General features: G+C 42.4%; 1 protein-coding gene across 1 annotated transcript in view; it reads right to left on the bottom strand.

Moving 5' to 3' along the window:
- The window catches only part of LOC139218749 (calcium/calmodulin-dependent protein kinase type II subunit beta), a 40532-nt gene that overhangs the window by 9647 nt on the left and 6528 nt on the right, over positions 1 to 24357 (bottom strand). The window contains exons 4-14 of the mRNA XM_070850424.1: positions 23978 to 24032; positions 23344 to 23409; positions 19670 to 19742; positions 15551 to 15653; positions 12637 to 12720; positions 12458 to 12552; positions 12251 to 12373; positions 10897 to 10980; positions 9292 to 9334; positions 7912 to 7983; positions 5879 to 5913 (exon numbers count right to left, since the gene is read on the bottom strand). Of these exons, the coding sequence (XP_070706525.1) occupies positions 5879 to 5913; positions 7912 to 7983; positions 9292 to 9334; positions 10897 to 10980; positions 12251 to 12373; positions 12458 to 12552; positions 12637 to 12720; positions 15551 to 15653; positions 19670 to 19742; positions 23344 to 23409; positions 23978 to 24032 (833 nt within the window). The remainder of the gene's footprint in view (positions 1 to 5878; positions 5914 to 7911; positions 7984 to 9291; positions 9335 to 10896; positions 10981 to 12250; positions 12374 to 12457; positions 12553 to 12636; positions 12721 to 15550; positions 15654 to 19669; positions 19743 to 23343; positions 23410 to 23977; positions 24033 to 24357) is intronic.

The raw sequence follows: 24357 nt of genomic DNA, 5'->3' as shown, positions 1-24357 counted from the left end.
GCACGGCCGCACACATCTAGCTAAGGCTGCTGCGGTTGTCGTCATGCTGCACAATCATGAACTGAGTCAGTGTGAAAGCTTAGTATCCTACATTGGGTCCGTAATTGGCTGGAAGTGATTTAGAAAAGACTGTGAGTAAAGTCCTTTCTGCACCTAATGAGTGTCCTCCAGAGACGTGCAGGTTTGCTGAATCTGAAACTCTAATTTGGGCACAGAAGTGTGAGTACGAGCTGTGTGTTAAAAGGCGGTTTTACTAACAGCAGGAGAGTTTACCGAGATAAACGGCATCAGCAGGACGGAGCAGAGAGGAAGAAAGGAGGACGCAGCCTGGAGGGAGGAAGTGGACGATGGGTTCTGGGGTTCTCCCTGTTTGGACCTGACTGAATTCTTATAACTCTGATAAACGTTCAAAGGGAAACTTTGCTGATAAAAGCAAACGGACAATGTTTAACTTTCCTCGAGTTCCTCAAAAGCTAATTCTTTTTTTCCTGCAAGTCCTGCACCATCTCTGCCTCTGACTGGCTCTGACCCTGATGTTTGTGACCCTGATCATGTCCCTCCTCGTGCCTAAACATAACCAAGAACAGTGATCCCCAGAGCTCCCTGCAGGGTGGATCATCCAGTGGACTTTTACCAGCTCTACAGCTGCTGTTTGATTGAATAACTGACCTATTAATCAAATTATTACTGTTATTTTCCTGTTAAGTCAGATATTCAAATCAAACAACAGCCACAGAGCCGTAAAAGTCTCATGAAAGGTGTTCTGGAAGTTAAACATTGTTCATTTGCAGGGACTAACCACACTAATGATGCAAAGCTGGTTAGAAAACTGGCAAAGCTTCCTTTTTTAACGTTTAATCTAGCAGCAGCAGCGCTTTAGTTTAGCAGGTGTCTGGTAATAAACTAATGACATTCCCATCAGCCTCAGCCGTACTTAATGTTAGCGCTAATTAGCTAATGTTAGCATGCTTTTTTGTTTTTTCACTAAGCACCCAGTTTGGGAGAAATCCTGAGAAAGAGCAGTGTGCTGCACCAACGAGCGGGTGATTTATATTCCTACTAAATGGATTATCTTTGTGCTTTAGGAGCACAAAACACTACAAACATACATAGAACAGTTTTTAGAGGAAGAAAACTAAATGAATAATGAGGTTTAGTTTAGCAGGGAACAAAGGGAAGTGGTTTTGCTCTGCTTGCACATCAATTATGTTCTCCATTTGGGAAGCACAGCCCCCCCCGAGTCTTGCCATCATCTTTCTGAGTCACTGTCTGACTCAACAAACATAATTTCAGATTTACATATTAAGCTAATTTCCTCGTGCTCTCAGCTCCGGCGCTGCAGAACGTGGTGTTTAGTCAATTTGGCTTAAAAGATAATGATTTAGTGTGACGGTAACCGACTGAGCAGAAAGCTGCCAGTTGTTCTAAGTGACACACATTTGAATTTGATCCATTGTTGGTTTAAAAACATTGATTAGTGCAGCTATTAAAGGATAGTTTGGATGTTTTGAAGAGGGATTGTATGAGGTATCAGTGTATTAGTTCGTAAATGCTGATCGGTCAGACAGCTTCTTCTCCCCCCTCAAAACCACCAGCCTCCATAGACAAAAACAGTAATTTTACCTTGCAGACACAGAGGACCCGCTGGTCTTCTGCTGCCTCAATAAATGAACCAACATTTTATTTGTTTGTATTATTGTGTGACTTTGGGTTTTTTTAAATGGTCAGTTTGGATCCAGATTAACAAATCGAGGGAGATGTGGACCAGTAACACCTAGGTTCTGTGAGGTAAAATGACCGTTTTGTCAATTGAGTCTGGTGCCATTGAAGAAAACAAAGAGAGAAAGAAAGGGACAGCTTCAGTTTCCTTTTCTTTGGTGGCTACAACCTGCTTTTCAGCTGAGTCACAGACACTTAGCAAATTGCTGGGAACACAATGTACTGAGCTCTCAGTGAGCAGCTCTCACTGGCCACGTTTGAATACCTCAACCAGTATGTAATACTAAACATCAACACTGGAGATGTAATGTTTGCTTATGTCCCAATTCTGGCTTAATGATGGCGCTAAATTAAAAGTCACCAAGTCACCAAAAACATCAGGGTTCATCCTGTGGACGGAGTAGCTGTCAAGATATATTGTTGTAGACCAGAGTGACACAGAGGTAGAAGGCAGCATGCGGTGCTAAATGGACTGGAAAAGGCTTATTATTTCTGAGTGTGCACAGTGACTGCAGGTCAAGAAACATCTAGACGCCCAGAGTGAAGCTAAATTTAGTTTAAGTTAATGTCTTTTAGACACCTTTAGACACTTATAACCCTTGTTTTAACAGCATCTAAAGGTTAACTTCAATATTTTTAACCTTTAACATGTTTTGGTGTCTAAATGACAGGTAGGTGTTGGAATTGGTCCAGCAGATCACCTCAGTCAGTGCTTGTTTTAGCCACTGACAGGCTCAGAGTGTTATTCTAAGTGTCTGACAGCATTATAGAAAGGATCCCCACAGAGAGAGACCTGGAAGATCCTTTTGGTTTAACCACAAACAGCCATTATATCGCTCTCTGCACACACACCAGACTCCATTCACAAAAACAGGAATTTTACCTTGCAGAACTGTCGCCAGTCTACTACTGCCTTGATCAATTAGTTTGTTATAGTGCATTTCACAGATATTGTGTTGGGTCTGAACTAACTCTTTAAAACACCAAAGTTAAACGATAACAAAAACAAACTAACTGCAGCAGTCCAGCAACTCCTGTGCTCTGTGAGGTAAAATCCCTGTTTTAGTGAATGTAGTCTGGTGTGTGTGCTGTTTGTGGTTAAACCAAAAGGATCTTCCAGGTCTCTCTCTGTAGGGATCCTTTCCATAATGCTGACACACACTCTCTCAGCTACTGCACCTGCTTGGAAAGAAAAAAAAAGAGCAAACAACTGGAAAGTGAGATGTGTAAAACAGGAGAGAGAGGATGCCTGTGCTAAAGCAGGAACACCGAAATAGCTCCAGGGTTCTGTGCATCGGTGTGACGTCAGGGTGCAGCGAAGGAGAAGCCGTGGTTATGTAATGATAGATTAATCATCTGGTGGGAAATAATCTGAGATTAGCATCAGGCCACCCCAGGAGGAAGGGAGGGAGGGGAGGGGCAGTGTGCAGGGCAAGAGAGGAAGAGTAGAGGCTGAAGGAGGTGAAGGAGAAGCAGGTTAATGACTGAGTGTGTCACAGAGAAGCAGGTCAAGACTGAGAGGAGGAGGAGGAGGAGGAGGAGGAGGGGCAGCTACGAAGGTGTACTGCTCTCAAAGTCCCAGAACAGTAGATGATTTATTTTATATTATGTGCAGAAAGTTCTAATCTTGTGCAAACCAGATCTGTTTCTTTTGTCCACAGGTTGGTATCTTAGCTAAACTAGTTTGAAGTCTTGAGCACAAAAAGTTAGAATCTTGTGGGAATCAAATCATGAACAAGATCTGGTGCACGTTGAGAAATGATCTTATCTTGTTTAGAAAATAACATCTTGTGCACATAAACACACAAATGAGATCAGTATCTTTTGCAGACAAGTTATTATCTGGTCAAAATAATCCTGTATTCTGGATAAAAAAGTGAAAAAGATCCGTAGTTATCATCAACTTATCATCTTACTCAGCCAAGATCCATTCCTGCAGCACACAACATACTGTGTGATCCTTGTGCACAGATCAATAGACAATAAGATCCATAGATTACACAACAAGTTCTAAAAAACAAGATCGATATCTTTGTGCAGACTGAATAATCAGACCAACACCTGTCCTGTAAAAGTTATTATCTCATTTAGAAAATATCTTTTGGACACAAAATTTCATCTTGTGTGAATAAGACAGAGAATCTTATGCACATAAAGTAATGATCAAGTTAGATCCATATCTTCTGCCCAGGAATATTTATCTTATTTAACTAAGATCTGTAAAATATCATTTCCCTGATATCTTGAGCATCAAACATTCGATTCTTGTGCCATTAAGATCCACATCTTCTGACTGAATCAGACCATCTCGTGCATAAAAACTAATTATCTCGTGCAAATTAAATCCGTTAGATCCTTTTGCCCATAAGTTATTATCTTGTTTAACCAAGATCAATGTCTTCAGCACTGAAAAGATCATTTTGCACGAACAAGACAAGTTATTTATTCTTATGTGTGCACAAGTTTGGGACACCTCAAGATCTATCGCTCAAGATCCACGTGCACAAAGTAGTTATCTTACATAAACAAGACATTTCATGCACAAAAAGTTAGAATGTGCACATTAAAAACATATCTTATAAAACATATGACGCAAAATGCACTTTTTAAATGTCTTTCCAACACAAATATGTGGCCCTGGTGCACCTAAAGACTTTTTCTCCTGCTCCATCTTTCAGTAAATGTGTATAAAAACACCTTTATGATGTCACAAGGGGCTCTGCCGATCACCTGACCTCCTGAATCCACGCTAACACCAGCTCCACGATGTAACACGAGGACGTCAGTGGCGAGAGCGAAGCAGCAAAAATGTTCTGTTCTCCTAAAAACAGCCGTGACTGATAAAAGAACTTGATATCACTGTCTTATTCAACCAAGATCCAGATGGTGTGCACACGTTTGGAGCCGCTACGTAACACTTAGCATGTCGTATGATAATATGACGACTGGTAGGAGAACATGAAGAACATGGATGTTGTTCATTCAAGATAAATTCTGTTGTTTAGACGAGAGAATTTCTTGTTCCTGTGAGAGGAATTGAATATTGTTCTCTGGGACTTTGAGAGCTCTGCACATAACAATCAGCATCCGAGACGAATTACACCTAATTACCAATCCGGTGCACATTGAACTGCTCATCTGGAACGGCTTCACACTGACTCATGCAGGCACACATGCAGACACACACACACACACACACACACACACACACACAGAGTGACCTGACAGAGTGCAACAAGCTACAAGCACTCAGGAGGGTTACACAGAGGCGCAGCGATAACGTCACTCCTGTCTCCAGCTCTCTCCTCAGGTAATGAAACCAATATTTTAATGAGCTCCGCTTTGGCACAGGGACATATTTAGGGTGGAAAACGTCTGCAGTGGAGTGATGCAAAGTGGCAGCTGTGCCAAACGGAGGTGTCTGTGAGCGGAGAGGAGGTGACACAGCCCCCACAAAGCAGCCAGTCAGACACAAGTCACCACCGGGAGTGAGAGGGTTCAGCCTTCAAAATAAAAGCGTCCACAAGTGTACTTGCTTTTCTTAAGTTTGATTTTAGTCACTCTTGTTTTATTAAATCTAAATTGCTTAAATAAGTGTCATATTAAACAAATTTGGCTGTTTTCCTGTTATTCAACATGTCTTTGTAATATTATTTTACAGTAGAGCATTCCTACAGTGATGGGTGGGAACTGTGACACTTGGTTCAGCTGAACTACATAAAATACTCTGTAAAATACTCCAACTCTGCTTCTTCAGCAAGTTTATTTACTGTGTTCGTCTGTGTCAGCTCCTCCTGGGACACACACAGGGCACTCAGTAACATCACATCACTCCACAATCATAAGACGAAAGGATAAAAATCAAACCAACATTACAGACCAAAGTATGAAAGCTACAATAACACACACGTAAAGCTCACACTGCGCCTTTAAGGCCAAAAACTACACTTTAAAAATGTTAAAGTGAGCGCTGCAGCACTTCTGACAAAGTCAAATCACCTCCAACGCATCTCATCCGCCTGTGTTTGAAATATTTATGGAGCAATAAAAGTGGTCGTGAGCACAAAGGGCGTCCGAACAGAAGAAGGGCAGCCAAGGATGTGAGGAGGAGGCGAGCGGAGGGAAGGAAGGAAGTAAGAGAGGAGGCGAGCCGGCTTACCTTGACATCAGCCTTCTTGTTGAGGAGACTCTTGGCTGCTGCGGAGAGGCAGAAGGACACACCCTCAGACGGCAGAGTACACATGGTACACCTTCAGACGGCCACAGCGCTCACAGACACAGCTGCTGCTGCACGCATGCATGCATGGGCTGCAGAAAAGTCTCAGAAATGAACATGCAGACCACAAACAGAGCCGTGATGCTTATCTTGCCACATGTCCTCCCCTTCTCTGCCCTTAAGGGGAGGAAGAAAAAAAAGACACTGGGCAGAATTCATCCCTCCCTCTTTAAAAAAAAAAAAAAAAACTCCCTCCGTCCTGTAAAAAGACATTAAAAACCCAACACATAAACACACACTGACACTCCAACTGGCACCTCCTAACCCTGATCCACTGCCCAGAGCATTAGATAAGCAGAGGGCATCAGGCATGAGGGAGGGGGGGGGAAAAGTCAAACTAATTCTCCATATAATCCAAATACCCTCACGCACAGATGCAGGCACAGGCACAGATAGAGGGGGGATTAGGAGTGGGAGCATGAGGGCAGAGGAACGGAGATGCAGGTACGTGATAATGGGTTTGTTAATCTCAAGAGTATGCTGGATTAGTAGGAATCACCGCAGAGTTCAGTGACGGGCAGCGAATGTAAACAACCGCTGGTGGTTAATGATGGAGGAGGAGGACAAAGCACAGAGACAAACAGTCCAGTTTGACATTGATGCCTCGCCAGGGGTGGCGTTCCTCAGGGTGGAGGCAGCAACGACTGTTCAATTACAGTATTTCCTCAAACTGCAGCAGCTCATGTTAGAGGCCTTTATTTGATCTTTACTAATATCACAGGTATTTATCATCACTCTGACTTTCTTCTCTTCTACTGTGTTCATTCCCTTCTTTTCCCGTGTGTATAAAGTGTTTTGTGAATAAATATAAATTGATTTGATTCCTGATCTGGTGCTGTTTTCTTTCTGCATTATGCTGTTAAGACGAAACAGTTTGTCTGGGATGAAATCAGGAACAAAGTGTTGAAAGTAGAGTGTTTATACTCCTAATTTTTAAAAAATTAAGCCATAGATTAAGTATAAAAGAAGAGGACGTAGCCTTAAAGCTGGATTCTCTCTAACGTCCAGCAGGGGGCGACTCCACTGGCTCCAAACAGAAGTCTGATTGGATGGAAGTCAATGAGGAAAATGAGCCGACTTCTCTCCTGATTTATCGGCTCAGTAAACTTAAAATCATGGTCCCATTTAGAGGAAGATACACCAGGAATGTTCGTCACTTCTGGCTCCAAAAAAACCAAGATGGCGACGCCCGTGAAGCCAAACTCGAGGCTTCAAACCGGCGGTCCCTGCAGCCACGTCCACTTCTTCTACACAGTCGATGAGATAAACTGATTATGTATAAAAGGCAGCAGGAGTTTATCCACCTTTGTTTGCTCCTCTGGTTTTTATTATGAGCCGAGTTATTAACTTTTATTTGAGGAAATACAGCAGTTAAATTAGCCACCAACTATTTGTGATCAATTAATTCTTTTTAAAGAAAGAAAATGTCAAAGTTCTCTGATTCCAGCTTCTTAAATGTGAATATTTTCAGGTTTCTTTACAGTAAACTAAATATTTCTGGACATCTCCTTTGGAAATTCCACAACTATCTTTTTTTTTGTTGCACATGACTCTTAAATGCATCTCTTTCTCACCAAACTGCATGAAACGTTCCTCCTAATTCCCTGCAGCACATGCGACTGTGTTGCACAACAGAGAAGCCGTGCGAAGATGTGCGAACAGTAAAAGTCTCTGCTCCGGGAGGAGAGATGAGGCCGCTTACCTTGGCAAACATTTGAGAAGCATTAGAGGGGGGAAAAAGATTTAGGAGGAGAGATTAAAACAAGCTGAGGGATAGTGGGAGTGTGTGATGTAGGGACTCTGGAGGATTTCCGTTTAATCATCTCATCAGTGCAGCGAGGGGGGAAAGGATGTAAGGTTTCCCAGAGAGGAGAGGTCAGATGAGGGTGTTAAAACGTGAGGAGCTGGTGGTTTACCTTGCTCCACGATGCCAGCCGTGGTTCCAGGCACAGCGCTGACGGAGGCGGGGGCCGTGGTCTGCCGACCCACTGAAACACAGACAGACAGACAGACAGACAGACAGACAGAGGACGGTGAGGAAATAACCAACTTCCTGTCTGTGGCTCTCAGCTCCAAAGTTTTAAATCTTTTTTTTTTTTAAACACATTATATTTGCACCTTTGTTTTACACTGGTGAACTGCAATCAAACTCTCTTCTTCTTTTCTTAAATTATTCTTCTGTGCATTGCCTTTTTTTATATTTATAACTGTTTTCGTCCATGTGGAGGGAAACTAGCAAAGTAAGAATTTCATTGCTCAGTGTTACCACCATGTTTTTAACATCTTGAATCTTATGTGGTTTCATTTCAGGCTCAATCATTTAGTGAATGTTACCACTAGCTAAATACTCCTGCAGTCCAGGGGAATAGAAGAGGACATGAGGCTCTGGTGATGTTGTAATGATGCAGTCCATTATCATAACATTGTACAGTATATTCTGCATTACTGCATGTTTTCTCCATGTGTGAGGACGAGAAACCGTTTTATTCTCTGCTGCCTTCATCTAATTTCATCTTCAACATCTGCCTGAATCCACGTGGACGCAGCTGCGTTTTGCAAACACGATATTAAAAGATGGCCCCTCCTCGCCGGCTCGTGGCAGCTGGTCGTGTTTGGGAGCGTTTAAAGCGTCCCGCCCTCACACTCTGAACCCAGAAACGTCCTGAACATAGTAAGGACACTCAGGCAGAGGGCTGCAGGGCCACCACAGACTTCTAGTGGGTCAAACGTGGTCACTGAGAGGGATTATTATTATTATTAATACGCTGTTTTAGTAAAATCATTCTGCCTTTAATTAAAAGTACATAAAAACTCATTCAATACAGTAAAAAATACAATATTTGCTTTCAAAATGTAGCAGAGTAAAAGTATAAAGTAGAATAAACTCTATTGTGGTGAAGGAAAAATCAAGTGTAATAAGTGAAAGTTTATTCTGAAGCTAATGTTAATTAATAAACTAATTTTGGTTTGATGTTGGATTAAACGTGACAAGACGTTTCTGTGTGTCGGAGCAAAATGAGCCTGATGTGAGAATCAAGCAAACAGGTTCATGTTGTGTGTTCAGATTGTGGCTCAGAAGGCTCCAAAACCCAGCAAATCTCTCTGCTGCGCTTCCTGCTTACTCTGACACCACCGCCCATCAACCTGCTGTGTGTGTGTGTGTGTGTGTGTGTGTGTGTGTGTGTGTGTGTGAGAAGACATGGCAGAAGACAGATGGCATGTCATCCTGTCCTCTCCGCCTCAGAGCGCCGACATGTTTTCCCTCCACGCTCGTGTTTTCAGCGAACTGCACTCACCGGAGAAGTTCCTGGAGACAAGCATGGTGGTCAGAATGGCCCCCTGAGGAAGAGGAGGAGGAGGAGGAGGAGGAGGAGGAGGAAGAGGAGGCAAAGACGAAGGTGAAAAGGGTGAAAGAGCTTTCAGGCAACATGATGGTGCTTCAACATGTTGGTCTCATGTCTGAATAAACGCTTTGGCTGCTTTTACATTAAAGTAATGACGGAAAACTTTGAGCTGAATTAAAGGCACAGAGAAATTATAAGAACTCCCCTTTAACAGGAAAAACTCCCCTTTAACAGGAAGAACTCCCCTTTAACAGGAAGAACTCCCCTTTAAAGAGGAAGAACTCCCCTTTAAACAGGAAGAACTCCCCTTTAACATGAAGAACTCCCCTTTAACATGAAAAACTCCCCTTTAAACAGGAAGAACTCCCCTTTAACATGAACTCCCCTTTAACATGAAAAACTCCCCTTTAAACAGGAAGAACTCCCCTTTAACAGGAAGAACTCCCCTTTAACAGGAAAAACTCCCCTTTAAACAGGAAGAACTCCCCTTTAAACAGGAAAAACTCCCCTTTAACATGAAGAACTCCCCTTTAAACATGAAGAACTCCCCTTTAAAACAGGAAAAACTCCCCTTTAACAGGCAGAAACCTGGAACAGAAGCAGCTCAGAGGCGGGGGGGCTTTCTGTCAGGGGTCTCAGTTATTATTATTTAAATCCATAATTTAGCAGAAATCAACAGACGTGCAGTAAAATAAACGACTGCAGGTGGATTTTGGACATTTTCTGTCTGCTAGTCTGACAGAGGGGACGTCTTTGCCCGTAGTGTTTGACTTTAAAGTGTCTCCGCTTCCTTTCCTACAGCGACACCTGTGGTGATGAGCAGTAGCTGCTCGTGTGTTAACAGAGATCTGTTGGCACTTCTTTGAAATGTCATCGATCTTTTTTCTTTGTAACCGTTTTCTCTCAAAGCGAGCAGAGACCAGAGAAAACCAGACTACAGCCCTGCTGTGTTATGGACTCTACTGGGGGAGTTTTACCACCAACTCCCAGTTTGTAATACTGGGTTCCCATCAGTGATCCCTGATGAGCTAGATGGTGACTGCACAGACATTTATTTAAATTAAAGTCTTCAGGATTATTCTCGAATTCTCTCTTTAATAACGTTAAATGTTGAAACCGAACTGAAAAATGTTGGTGTATCTGCTGGGAGGAGGGGGGGGGCGAGTGTCCCTCGTGCTCACGACGGTCATTAAGCTTTGATTAGTTTCAAAAACCATCAGTGATGCAGCCTGAGAGACAGAAAACAGTCCCGTTATAAGCTGCTGCTGTTCTCTACACCGGTTAAAGCTGCAGAACTGCCAGAGCTAAATTACTTTTTACACAAGAGAGAAAAACAGATAATCACAAGATGACAAGGAGCCAAAGCACAGATCACTTCCTGTGACGGACCAATAAAGCAAAAAGGAACTTAAACATTTTAAATAAACGCTAAATGTTCCACATCAGGGGGGTTTTAAACGGATGAGATCTGTCTGATGTTATTCTGAGTGTGAGGAAACTTTTCTTTTTTTGTTTTAATCAGAGAGAACTTTTTTTTTCTCCGCTGCGTTTTCACACCTTGAGTTTCCTCCTGGCGTTAAACTTCTTCAGGCACTCCACCGTCTCCTGTCGGTGCATCATGGAGGCCACTGTGGAGCGTTGCTGCGGGGAGACGGAGAGGGAGATGCTGAAAATAAAACATTACCAGAGCAGCTCTGACACTGACAGGTTTATGTGGGCAGGAGCTGTCGCAGATCTGCGATTCTCAGCCTCTTTAGGTGACGACATTTTTGCCAAAAAAGCCCGAGAGCTAAATACGTCCGAGGCTTCCTGACGACCAGCATCCTTCTGTACGGTAACAATACAGCATGTGGCAGGACAAGTTATACTGCAGCACGAATTCAGGTCCTTTAGAATAATAAATAAAACTAAAATACAGTAAAGTTCTTTAATATTAGCAACATGATTAAAGAATCTAAGTATTTAGTCAGAATTGAGAAAAATTAGTGTTAAATTATTATATATTACATTACTACTATTAACCATCTTATATTCTTACAGAATAAGTTTCACATGTAAAATAACTAAAGCTGTTAAATAACTGTAGTTATAGTATTATTATTATTATCATTATTATTATTACAGTTCTTAATATAATCATGAGGCCATAATTAAATGTTAAGAAGGAAAAAGGGGGATTGATACACTAAATGCTGCTCTAATCTTATTTAGATTAGGAAACAGGTAGGTATTAGGATCAATGTGGCATTATTATATTATATTATATTATATTATATTATATTATATTATATATTATATTATATTATATTATATATATTATGTTTATTATTATATTATATTATATTATATTATATTATATTATAGTAGTAATACTATAAAGCACTTTTCAAGCCATGTGCAGCTGGTGCTTTCTGTGGTAAGGAAATTAAAAATATTAAGAGCAATCACAAGAGATTGTTAATAATAAAACATACAAACATACACAAAGTCAAATATAGTAAAGTAAAGGGTTTTAGTAGTTTAGTAGCGTTAATAAAGGAGGGTTTTGGTGGGACGGGGGTAGAAATATTAACATGGTATTTCAAAGAACTATATTAATGCCATAAAAGTTGCTCCAGCCTGAAAAATATCCTCCTTTTTCCCTCTTTTAAGCGTCTTAACCCACTCCAGATGAACTCCTTCACTCTAACCTGCCCTCTGACATTTCTGCTGATAAAGAGTGCAGCTCTTCTCCTTTGGCCTCCTGTGGAGCAAAATATTCACGATAAGCCGCCCAAGTGTCTGCGCATACCACAGATTGCATGTTTGGAAACAGATGCTGCTGATACTTGGCGGTTTTACAAGTTATAAACCGTGTGAGCGTCGAGCCGGCGCCGTGAAATGTAGATTCCTGTGTTTTGGATGCACTTACGCAGACCCATGGGTGCTTCAGAGCCTCCTGGGCGGTGATTCTCTTGGCCGGGTTGATAGTCAGCATCTGGTTGATCAGATTTTTAGCCTCCGGGGTCACCGTGTCCCACTCTGGGGAGGGAAACTAAAAACACATGCGTGACCCCATGTGAATTAAACATATGTGCAGCTCAGTGTTGGATTTACAGCGAGAGAGGTGCAGGCTCACATCGTACGCTCCGGCTTTGATCTGCTGGTAGAGCTTGTGCTGGTCCTCGTCCCAGAACGGAGGGTATCCCACCAGAAGGATGTAGAGGATCACACCTACGCACACAAACACAACCTTTGTCCGGGTGACAAGCAGCAGGAGACAGAGGCAGTGAGGAGGAGACAAGACAAAGAGCTTACCACATGCCCAGATGTCCACAGGTTTACCGTACGCCTCCTTCCTCAGCACCTCCGGGGACAAGTAGCCGGGAGTCCCTGCAAAGCCTGCACACACCAACACACACATCAGGGCCCGACTTCTGCTAAATGAGTGTTTTTAATGAACTGCACCAAACAAAACAACATGTGTTTATGTTAAGGTGGTGATTAGTCATAATTATGACGGACAGGAAGGAGGGAGTCATGTGACGCTGCCAGTCCAGAGTCCAGGAGGAGTTAACCGCACATTGTTCTCTGTTTCAAACCATCAGTCAGCATCTTTTATCCTTTTAAAAGCACGACAATGATTGTTTTCTTTCCTTAACCACATGTTTGTCGATGATGAGCCTTCACGAAGCAGTCGTTTTAATCCACAGCACTTTGTTTTCTGGTCTAAACGTGACCAAACCTCCACCAGAACATCACAGGCATCATAGATGGAGAGCAGCAGTGTTGGGTTGTGACTGTACAGGTCAGTGCAGACGGTCTTTGGTTGTCAAAGCTCTAAGTTTTACCTACAAAAGCATAAAATGACCGAGTGAGCAGGAGCCTTTAGCTAAATATGTAAATTAAAGTGACACAAATGATAAAATGAGGCAAAATCTCAGCTCACTGGAGTTAATGAGAGAGTGTCTATATTACAAAGGGAACAGTGAGTGAGGATTGATGTGTTCTTCCTGTAGTTTTATTCCAGAGACAGTCTGAGACTTGCTGCACTGAGTTCATTATGAAAATGCAGCTTAATGTGAAGTCGGTGCTTTTAGCTCCAGATCTCCACGCTGGCTCCAGGTCAGAGGCAGAAGAAGAAAGTCCATCAATGCACTTTGGTTTCTGATCTGATCTGGCCGACGCACACGAGAATTTACAAAAAAACAAAAAGCCAGAAAAGATTTGGAGCTTTCAGTCAGATGAGATAAGTCTAATATTAGAGGAAGAGGAGGCAAACATCCCTTCTTGTTTGCTCGACTCAGGGATGAAGAGTCCTGTGGAAGCCTCCACTTTTCTCCATCAAAGTGCTTTTCAGTCTTCAGTGTGACAGGTTTGCTGCACATCCCAGCTGTCAGGCAACAGAACCCTTCAAGATCAGGAGGAGGAGGAAGAGGAGGAGGAAGAGGAGGGGGATGGTAACACACTGGCAGATGTTATTGTAAGAAGAAAATGTTGGACTAGCAGGGTAGGAGGAACTCGTTAAAAAGGGGAATATTACCACTTTTTATGTGGACGTCCACGTCAGTATTGTTGGTGGATGTTCAGTGAAGCTATAAATACGTCTGTGCGTGATGAATTGACCGAGAAAGCCGAGTTCTCAGGCTGAAAATCTGCTCTTCTTCCGGGTCACCAGCGCAGTCACTTCATGCAGTTGGTGACGCGGAAGAGCTACAGGCCATTTCAGCCCGGGTCTCCAGTCTGGGTGGCCTACGTTTCCAGCAGAGAGAGAGAGAGGATGTTATGGACGATTCAGACGGGCTCATCGAGCTGCAGAGGGCAAAGCAGCGCCTGCACAAGGTGCCCTCAGACGTGGAACGTGGAGCTTCCTGCTAATCTAATAAATAATAAAAAACCACAAGAAGAGGGCGCTCATATGGACTCTTATCACGGTCGTAGTAAACACGACCCCAGAAGTTCACCTTCAGCCCAGAGAGAACTGAGCACAGAGGATGTGGGCGACAGAAACGTCCGTGCAATGCATCCTGGTACATGTAGGCACTGCTACACAAGCAAGAGGCAGCGGTAGATCAGAAGCTCCCACGCTGTGGCTTTGAAGAGAGCGATACAACGGCTGATTCAGGCTAAACAAACAGGATCTTACAGGATCTTCTCTGGAGGGATCCTGTGCTGTTAACCATGAGAGACCGGAGCGCAGAGGAGTTGGGCAACAGAAGTGTCCGTGCAGTGCATCCTGGTCCATGAAGGCACCGCCAGCACGGCTACACAAGCAGGAGGGCATCACTGACGGCATTCACCACAAACACTGATTGGACATCCACATAAAACATGGCGAAATTTCCCTTTAACCTTTGAATAGCATGATAAAAAAAATACACCTTTAACTGGGAGAAGTGTGAGAGGATGCATCACGAGGGTTTCAAGCTTTTGAGGCCAGACGGCAGCACATTTCTTCAGTCAGAGTTTAGACCTGGACAATATACACTACTCAGTAAAAGTCAGGGATGTTCAGCTTTCAGGTGAAGTTTCAGGATGAACCTAAAATACATTCTAACCTTTCCAGGTGAACTTAATGTGACCTTCTCTAAACCTTTGAATGCACATGTCCAACTGTTCAGTGTCTCAGTACTTTCTGCACCAGCTGCTGTTCTCTAACAAGAAGCTTAACAGCAACATTCACAACAGGTTTGATCCATGAATCCACCAATACATTTCCTGCTTCAGGTAGAATTGGTATTTAAACAGTCCTCCTCATCCTGCTGTTCACATTCTGACATCATGAGACCAAGACGACACCTAACAGTTGATCAGCAGCACCTCAACACTGGAGGCTTCAAACAGGAAGTCCTCAGACGGAGGTGTTCACTGAGCTTAGAGGGTCACAGAGTGTCATCAGGAGGTTGTAACAGTGATACAGAGACTGGAAGAGTCACAGAAAGGAGAGGAGTGGACGACCTTTGGCCACATCCCAATTTATTGAGACACTGAACATGTTTTGTTGTGGTATACCTACCACTGTTGGTAGATTTTCTTTCAATAAATTGTTTAAGATGAATAAAATCACCAGTGCATGCTTCTACTTAAATGTCCTACTTTCATGATATAATATCACTGTAGCATTCACTTTTTACAGTTTCCATAAATTTCACCTGAAAGTCGAATATCCCTAACTTTAGTGAGTAGTGTATAAGTGTGTGTGTGTGTGTGTGTGTGTGTGTGTGTGTCGTACCAAACCAAGCCTGCTGGTCTCCTTGAACCTCGATAGCCAGTCCAAAGTCAGCCAGCTTCACGGCTGCGTTCTTACACTTGCTGGCCAGCAGCAGGTTCTCCGGCTGCATGTGCAACACAAACAGTGAACACAGAGACGTCAGCGAGCTTCCTGTCCTGTCGGGAACTTTCCCTCCAACACGACAACAGCTTCTCCACGTAAAACAGCCTCAGTGAGCCAGAACAAAGCAACAAGCTACAGGAGCACAATAATAAAACTGTGCATTAGTAATTATTTAATTGTTGTATAAAATCAATCAATAGCTGTTAGTTATTTGTAACTAAGTATCCTACAGCAGGGACGGATCATAAGAAACTGTTACTACATTTAACACTTATTGTTTTGTGTCTCTTTGTAGTAATTTAGCATCTTTGTGGTTGTTTTTCTCTGTTTGTGGTTGTTTTTTGTATCTCTGTGCTCGTTTTGCATATTTTTACAGCCATTTTCCGTCTCTTCATGGTCATTTTGGATTTTGTCGCAGTTATTTTGTGTTTCTTTGTGGTAGTTTTGCATCTTTTTCATACGTTGTCCGTTCATACGGAGGTTCAGGGCCTGTACCGATGGACCTATTCATTAACTCATCCATGATACTAATAATCCAGCTAGCTTCTGACTCCGGTAGGAGGGACACCAAGGAAGTTTCCTTCCCTTACTTGTGGTTTTCATTTGAGCTTTACAGGAAAACAGAGGAGAAAGTGTGACAGAGCACTGAGACGTGACCAGTTAGACTCAGATCAGAGGACTAAGAATAGCTGTGGATGCACACACACACACACACACACACACACACACAGCAACACTCATACATATTCTATCAAACACACACACACACACACACACACACTCTGAGGCTGAGACAGACAGATGGGACTTGAAAAATGTGTATAAGCCTTTTTTGCCATTTGTTTACTTGAGGAAGACCAAACACAGCTTGTCTTCTTGCAACAGTCGTGTCGTTCCTGCTCAGACGCTGATGTAACAGCAATCTGACAAACATCGACAGCCCATAACACACACAGCGACAACAGCTCCTGCACGTACAAGCAGCTGATGCTGATGCTGATTGATTTGTGCAACCAATCAACCAATAATCATTCCACCACAGAAACAGCTGGATGCGGTGCTCCGGCTGCAGGACAGTCATGTCACCCTCTGCTGGACGACTTCAAAACTCAATTAGAGGCTTTATTCACGGACAGGAGCTGGAATCTGCTGAGAGGGGCTGACAGCTGCAGTAACACCAGACATTAATAGATCATCTAGAGCACCGCACGGCTAATATTGAAACCTGAAATCTGTCTGGTAAAGACCTAATGAGGGTCTGGTGAAAGGAAAAGTCTCCTTGAAGAGGACAGCCCTGATCTGAAGGAACACTTTGACATTTTGGGAATAAATGCATGTTGACTTTCTCGCCCAGAGTAAAATAAGAAGAGAGAGAAAGAAGATTGATGCCACTTTCATGTCTGTACAGAAAATATGAAGCTGCAGCCTGCAGGCGATTAGCTTAGCTTAGCATAAAGACTAGAAACAGGGGGGAACAGCTAGCCTGACTTAGAAGTTAGCCTGCAATCCTTCCAGCAGACTCCTTCAAATAAAAGCTGTATATTTGTCTGTTCTTAGAAAAAGGACCACTAGACAGTTTGAATTATTATATATAGAAACATAACACATTAAACCAGGTTTGTTGAGGAGCTAAAAATTAATCATCTCCATCTCGGCGCTGTTAAAAACGTACATATTGTTCAAGACTTTGAACGCCTCATCGCTGCTATGAAACATTTCTGGGGTCACCGCTGCTCATTTATTCTAAAAAGAGCCACTACTCTAAGTTAAGTAAAGTGTGGTTCTCCTCGTTTACCTTTTTATTTAGTAAATTACCTTATTTATCTAGGATTTCTTTTTCCATTTATTTATTTTTATTTCATAATTTATTTTTATTATTATTATTAGTAGTAGTATTTGTTTTTTTTAAATTGTTCCTGATCCCTTCTCTGGTGTTCTTCCAGTCTGTAATTACAGAAGGAGAGATAATGTGCATGTATGTGTCTATAAAAGAATTTATAACGTTGCGTCTCTGCTTATTCCAGTGATACTGTGACCATTTGTTTTCTTCCTCGACAAAAAAAGCCTCGACAGGGTGACGCAGGACTTGAACCGTCCTCCCTGCGATTATCCAGCTTATTACACGGATCAACAAAATACTGATTTAAAAAGTTCTTCTAAAATAACTGTGTCCATAGCAACAGTCTGTTATAACAGAAAGCAGACTGTAGAAAGAAACACCAGGAGAATATTCAACTTACTTTAATTGCTAGCAAACATTTTTGTGAATAAGAAAATGGTGAGAATAATCTGACCCTGTGAGCTTAGAGTCGATATTTTGCCTTCTTGTTATGAAGACAGAAAACAAGAGAACAAGGTGATCTGATCGTCGTCTCTTTCATAAACAGACATGTAGGATACGTAAACTCACTGGACCCGACTTTTCATGAGGCACACTGAAGATTAAACAGAGTTTTTAGGCGTCTTTCTCCTCCTGACCTGCATCTTTTGTCTTTGTTTCATGCGCAACTAATGAGAAAACAACAGCGACAACATCTCAACCTAATAAACCTCCACCAGGGAAATCATCACGGCCCGACCTGACGACCTTCCCCACCTTCCCCACCTTCCCCACCTTCCCCTCTGTGTGGGCAACCTTTAATACACTTCTGTAGGGGAAAGTGATTGTGCAGCTCCCCAAAGGGTCCCACTGCAATAAGATGGAGTGGGCCGAGGCAGCGTGGAGAGGGCACGGGTTTCATCAAACTGTATACACTTAATATCGACATGACAGTGAAATGGAGCTTTGTATTCTATAAAATATGGTTCACACAAATGTTAATAAATGCTTCATAATCAATATTTACAGGATATTATAAACTATTTTACTTTATAAGGACTTCTGCATGTTTAATGGATTAATAAATGATTTATGATACACTGATAAATATGTTCATTAAGTGATTATACCCCAGTTATACACACACACACACACCTAATAGTGAGTTATAGTAGTAAACAATCATATTAACATGTTAAAATGTTGTTATATCTGCTTACAAATACATTACAGCATGTTATAATGTGCTAGACACCATTTAAATACTGCTTACAGATGCTACATGTCGGGGTTGTAATAAAGCATCAGCTGGCGTGTGTGTTTTAATTATTATAGATGTTTTTAATGCTTTTTTAATGACAGCATGTATGTTATTAATCTAAAAAGTCGCCGTGAGGAAACCTGATTTATCAAACGGGGGTCGTCTGCACATCATTTTGCATCTATTTGGTTGTTTTGTGCGTCTATTTGTGCTCTTTTTACTTCACTTTGTAGTCGTTTTTAGCCTCTTTGTGGTAATTTTGCACCCATTTGTGCACTTTCAGCATCTCTCTGTAGGCATTTTGTGTGTCTACGTGGTTTTTTTTTTTATCTCTTTGTGGTTGTTTTGTGCATCTCTGTGCTCTATTTTCATATCTAGGTGATCATTATGCAACTCCTTGTGCTCGTTTTGTCTCTTTGTGGTCGTTTTGTTTGTCGTTTACTTTCCAGCAGATTCGTCCAGCAGCTGCCCTTTAAGTAATCCATTCACAACACTAAAAAGCCATCTTCCTATCACCTGCCAACGGCCCCTCTGCAGCCACACCTGACTGTGAGTCCACATCACTGAAGGAGTGTGAGAACTTTTTGAGGTCAGTAAAAACAAGATTATCAGCAGCTGTTAAGTTGCTCTTTCAGCTAACAGGTCAAACATGGCTGTAGTAAAATGAATACAGTAGCTGCAGTCAACGCCATGCACAGACATTAGAGGTTCATGAAAGGCAAGAAGGCGCCGACTCATGCATGTACCGACAGATCAGGTGCGCGGACATGCACGGACATGCTGGGTTTAATACGTCTTACTGCACTTACCAGCCTTCTGAATCTAGTACAACAGTCAGACGCAGACAAACACAACTTGAAATCCCTCCCAACACACACACACACACACACACACACACACACACACAGACGCAGACACACCCCTGCAGGTGACTCACCTTGAGGTCTCTGTGTACCACCCCCATCTGATGGCAGTGGAGCACGGCCTCCAGGATCTGCTGGATGCAATGACTGCACGCAAACAGCAGGGGGAGCAGATTAGTTTGGGCACATTCAGCCCCCAACTGTCACATCCATGCAGAGGCAGCAGCAGCATCTCAACACAGGCCACACACACACACACACACACACACACACTCTCACACACACATATTCAGAATAAGAATGACCTCCTGCTGTACGCTCAGACCACATTTGCACACACACACATATAAAAAGTGAGCCTGTCTGCGAGCTACGCAGGGAGAAGGTGTGCAGTTTGCTATTTTCTGCCTCCCAGAAAGGGCCAAACATTAGTCAGGCAGTGTGGGAGTGAGCTGCAGCTCCGTGTGGGAGACGCTGTGTCTAACCTGCACATTTTCCCATGTAATTTATTCAGGAACGGCACCAACGCTGCCTTTGACCAAACATTTTAGCAGGTGTCCACGCATCTGAAGTAGACACTACTCCACTGAACTCTCTGAGCTCTCTTTCACTTCCTCCCTCTTTCATGCTCATTCACTCTCTCTCTTTCCCAGAGTACGGCGCTCGGCCTGCTAGGACCCACAGGAAATCGCAATTCTGGTTCAGACCGTCTAAAATAGTGCAACAAGAGTCCCAAAAGTAAAAACCTGAAGACAGGCAGACACGCAAAACGAGACGGACCGACAGACAGCAGGCGCAGGCAAGTCGTCTTAAATCACAGGCAAAAAAGAATAAAAAAAGAAGATAACAATAAACCACAAGCATGTAAAGGCCGACCCTGGTTCAGAGGGTGCAGGGCAATGCAACGCAATGAGACACACACACACACCTTGAGGTCCCTGTGCACTATGTCATGTTGGTGGGTATAAGACACACTGTCTAGAATCTGATGGATACAGTGACTGTGGAGACAAAACGACAAGGTGAGGAGCAGATAAAGGAGGGAACACGAAAAGGAAACAAAGCACAAAGACAGTAAGACAGAGAAGTTCAGGGAGAAGGAGAACATAAGACCGAGAAAGATCGTGAGGTGAGTTCACCAAAATTACAAACTGTAAGATATATAGACAGACACAAATTCTGCTATTCGCCATTTAATTTTTTCTTTTGTGTCTTGAATTCACATTGAAATCTCACTTTATTAGTTGTTACTTATGTAAATATTCAGTTTTATTCCTTTTGTCTTGTTTTGTTATCGTTTCCTTCTTTGTCATTGTCTCTCGTCAGATATTATGCCAATAAAGCCTGTTGAATTTAACTGATTTGATTGATTTCACATTTACACGACTAAAGGGCATCTTACACTGGTGATATGCGACACATGTCAAAACCATAGATGGTGTAAAAAGAAGCGGACGTAGCTTCCAGATCTGAAAAGTGAAGCCAATGCTGAAGAGCCAGATTGCGTGGAAGTCTATGAGAAAATGAGCTGACTTGTCACTTGATTTATAAGTAAGTAAACATTTTAACACAGCAGGATGTATATTTAGTAAATTATGGTCCCATTTATAGGAAAATGGACCTGGACCCAAGTGGGAAAATATGTTTGTTTTTTTTAATATATTTGGGTGAACCTACCCTTTAACAGGGTGGAGAAAGAAGGGAGGGTTGAGTGATTCTGTGTGCAGATGGAGTACAGAGAGGAAACTGTCACTGAGACACTGTTGGACAGTAATCAAACCATGCTAATCACACACCCACACACAAACACTTACAGTGACACACACACACATATAATTTATGCAAAGGAAAGAGAATGAATGCAGATGAGAGGGTAGAAAAGAAAATAACAGGGGAAGTAAAGCTAAAGAATAGGGCAGGAAAAAAACACAGTTAACACACTGAGATGATCATCAGGGCTTTTATGTGCCGTCATTGTGGTTGCAAATGTGCTCTCTGTGGTTAAACTGGAAATTCAGCGTGGAAGCACTGGTGTGAATACAAACAGCAGTCCTGGTGGCGCTTATTTAGCATCTATCCCGCCTCACTGAAATTCATCAGACAGCAATGTGGTTTAATCTTCAACCACAAATCTGCTTTAATTCATCTCTAAACTTAAACTCTTACAGCTTTAATAAGTTAGACGCAAGTGGTCACGCCAGTATGTATATATGTGTTTAACCACAAAACTAAAAATAAAATATGAGCTGCGTCCCAATAGCAAATACTGATTTTCAGGTATGTAGAGCATTAAAACTGGCAAAGTGGCAAATACAAGATGTCTGTATGCAAACTAAACTGACTGCAGTTAATGACATAGCATATATATTCATGTATTTTCATTTTTTTTGTGAATTTTAGATTTCCAATGACCACATTAAGAGAAGAGTAAAGGTATATAAAATGCTATCATCTGCATAGAAATGTATGTACAACATGAAATGGCAGCGATGCTAATATTTCTGTGGCTAGCGAATTGAAGAAGGCCAAAAATAGAACCCTGAGGGACACCTAGAACTTACCACAAGAAACTATTGCTCAAGTTTTACTGGTGAGAAACATAAATCTATCTCCTACCTGTCATTTAGACACCAAGATATGTAAAAAAAAAAAAAAAATAGGACCCCAATTTTAAAAAATATCAAAGTTAAGCTTTAGATGCTGTTAAAACAAGGATTATATGCAATCCAGGTGTCTAAAAGACATTCACTTAAACTAAATTTATGTTTTAGTACCTACCTGTCATTTAGACACCAGGATATGTACAAAAAGGGCCCAGGTTCAAAAAATTATCTTAATCTGAACACTTTATTTCTTATACTTGTGCCTTTAATTAATATATCTAGACGATCATCACTCATGGGACTCAATTATAATCTGAGTAGTTAAAACAGATGAAGATGCTGAACTAAACAGTGCTATTCATGCTTCATTAGAAGTGAATGTGTACAATAAGAGCTCGTCTACATTCGTCCTGTTATCTTGTGGTTTTGTGTTCATTAATCCACAGTGTGAAGAATCACTAAAACAAAACCTGCTTCCTCTTGAAGTCTAGTGGTCATCGTCAAGTGCTTTGACGACCGCTAAATAACTTGTGCTGCAATTTCTTTATGTTGAAATTCATCGCTGTGACTGTGACAACAGGTGGGGTGAGTAAAACGCCAGAGATGGAACAAGAACTGAGAGATGATGATATTTAAGGAGGATCAAAAACAGCTGGAAAATTCAGCTTTTACTGCATGGCTCGTTCTACCTCTTCCCCTCCTCCTTTTAATGTTTCAGTCCCCTTCTTTTCTTCTCTCTCCTCTCTCGCCTCCACAAACCGCCTCCACAGTCAAATTGATTTAAGTCTACCTCCTGAGGGGGTTACAGCGTGGGCATGTGTGCATTTTGTGCATGTGTATGTTTCCATCTGTCTGTAAATTCTGACTCTGGGGAAAACTCCTCGACCTCGATTGCAATTCAGTTCACAGGAAAACTGCGTAGATGCTTTATCCATCAGCACCAGAGCCTGTAACGCCAAAAAAATAAATAAAAAAGGGGGGGAAACAACGTGTCAAGAGTGGTCTGTGTGCACTAATGAGAGGAGCCGAACTCTCGGGGTTTGCTGGAGGACTGCAGAGGCTGGAGGACTGACACATGGAGGGGATGAAGAAGAAGAAGAAGAAGAAGAGGAGGGAGCAGAGATGAGGATAATTTGGGTGTTTACCTGGCATCTGCCTCACTGTAGTACTCTCTCGCCACAATATCCTCGAACAGCTCCCCTCCTGTCACCCTGAGAGACGTAAAGTCGATGGTTAAAACGTTAAATTATATACATCCTTTCACTCACACACACACACACACACACACACACACACACACAGGAGGGGGATGTCCTCATTAGGGGGAAACCCCGGCTGCAGGATTCACTCCGACTGGGTTGCCATGGAGACTGGCTCCAGTGCGGGGGAGTGTAGATGTATCGGTGTGTGTGTGTGTGTGTGATAAAGTGGAAGCCGCAAGGATGGAGGTAGGGAGGAGGGGAAGAAGGGGGGAGGACGAGGAGGAGGAGGAGGAGGAGGTGGTGGGGAGGACTGTTATGTAATGGGGGGAACTGCCTTGGAAGCGAGGAGGGGGATGAGGAGAGAGGATGAAGAATAAGAAGAAGAAGAAGAAGAGGAGGAATGAAGAGAATGCGGATATGAAAAAAAAAAAAGAAAGTAAGGAAGGGAGGCTAGAGGAGGCAGATGCAGCGGGGACTGAGGGAGGGGAGTGGTGGAAAATGAAACACCAGGGAGGAGGAGGAGGAGGAAGAAGAGGTGGAGGAAAGGAGGAGGAAAGGAGGCATTAAAGCAACTCACAAGTCAAAGAGGAGATAGTGGAAACCCTCCTCTGAGATACTGTCATGGAGACGAACTGCAGGAAGGCAAAGAGGAAGAAAGAAACACAGAGAGGCATCAAAATAATCTGACATCTGAAAAAAGTGTTGAGTATTTGTTATAAAACACTTCTGTTCCTCATTTAGTCTTAAAAACAACAAAGCAAACCCCCCGAAAAGACCAAAACCAACAATAAACTGATCCAAATATGGCGGAGCATTAAAGTGTGGTGGGGGTGGTGGTAGAAATAGTGATGCAACAAAGAATTTTTATTATCAATTAATCTGCAAATGAATCAGTTGAACATTTTGTCTTTAAAATAAAATGTCAGAAAATCCATCAAAAACAAAGACAACATCTTC

Source organism: Pempheris klunzingeri, chromosome 19 (genome assembly GCF_042242105.1).
Source record: "Pempheris klunzingeri isolate RE-2024b chromosome 19, fPemKlu1.hap1, whole genome shotgun sequence".
NCBI classification, from domain to species: domain Eukaryota; kingdom Metazoa; phylum Chordata; class Actinopteri; order Acropomatiformes; family Pempheridae; genus Pempheris; species Pempheris klunzingeri.
This window is presented reverse-complemented; position numbering and strand designations above follow the sequence as displayed.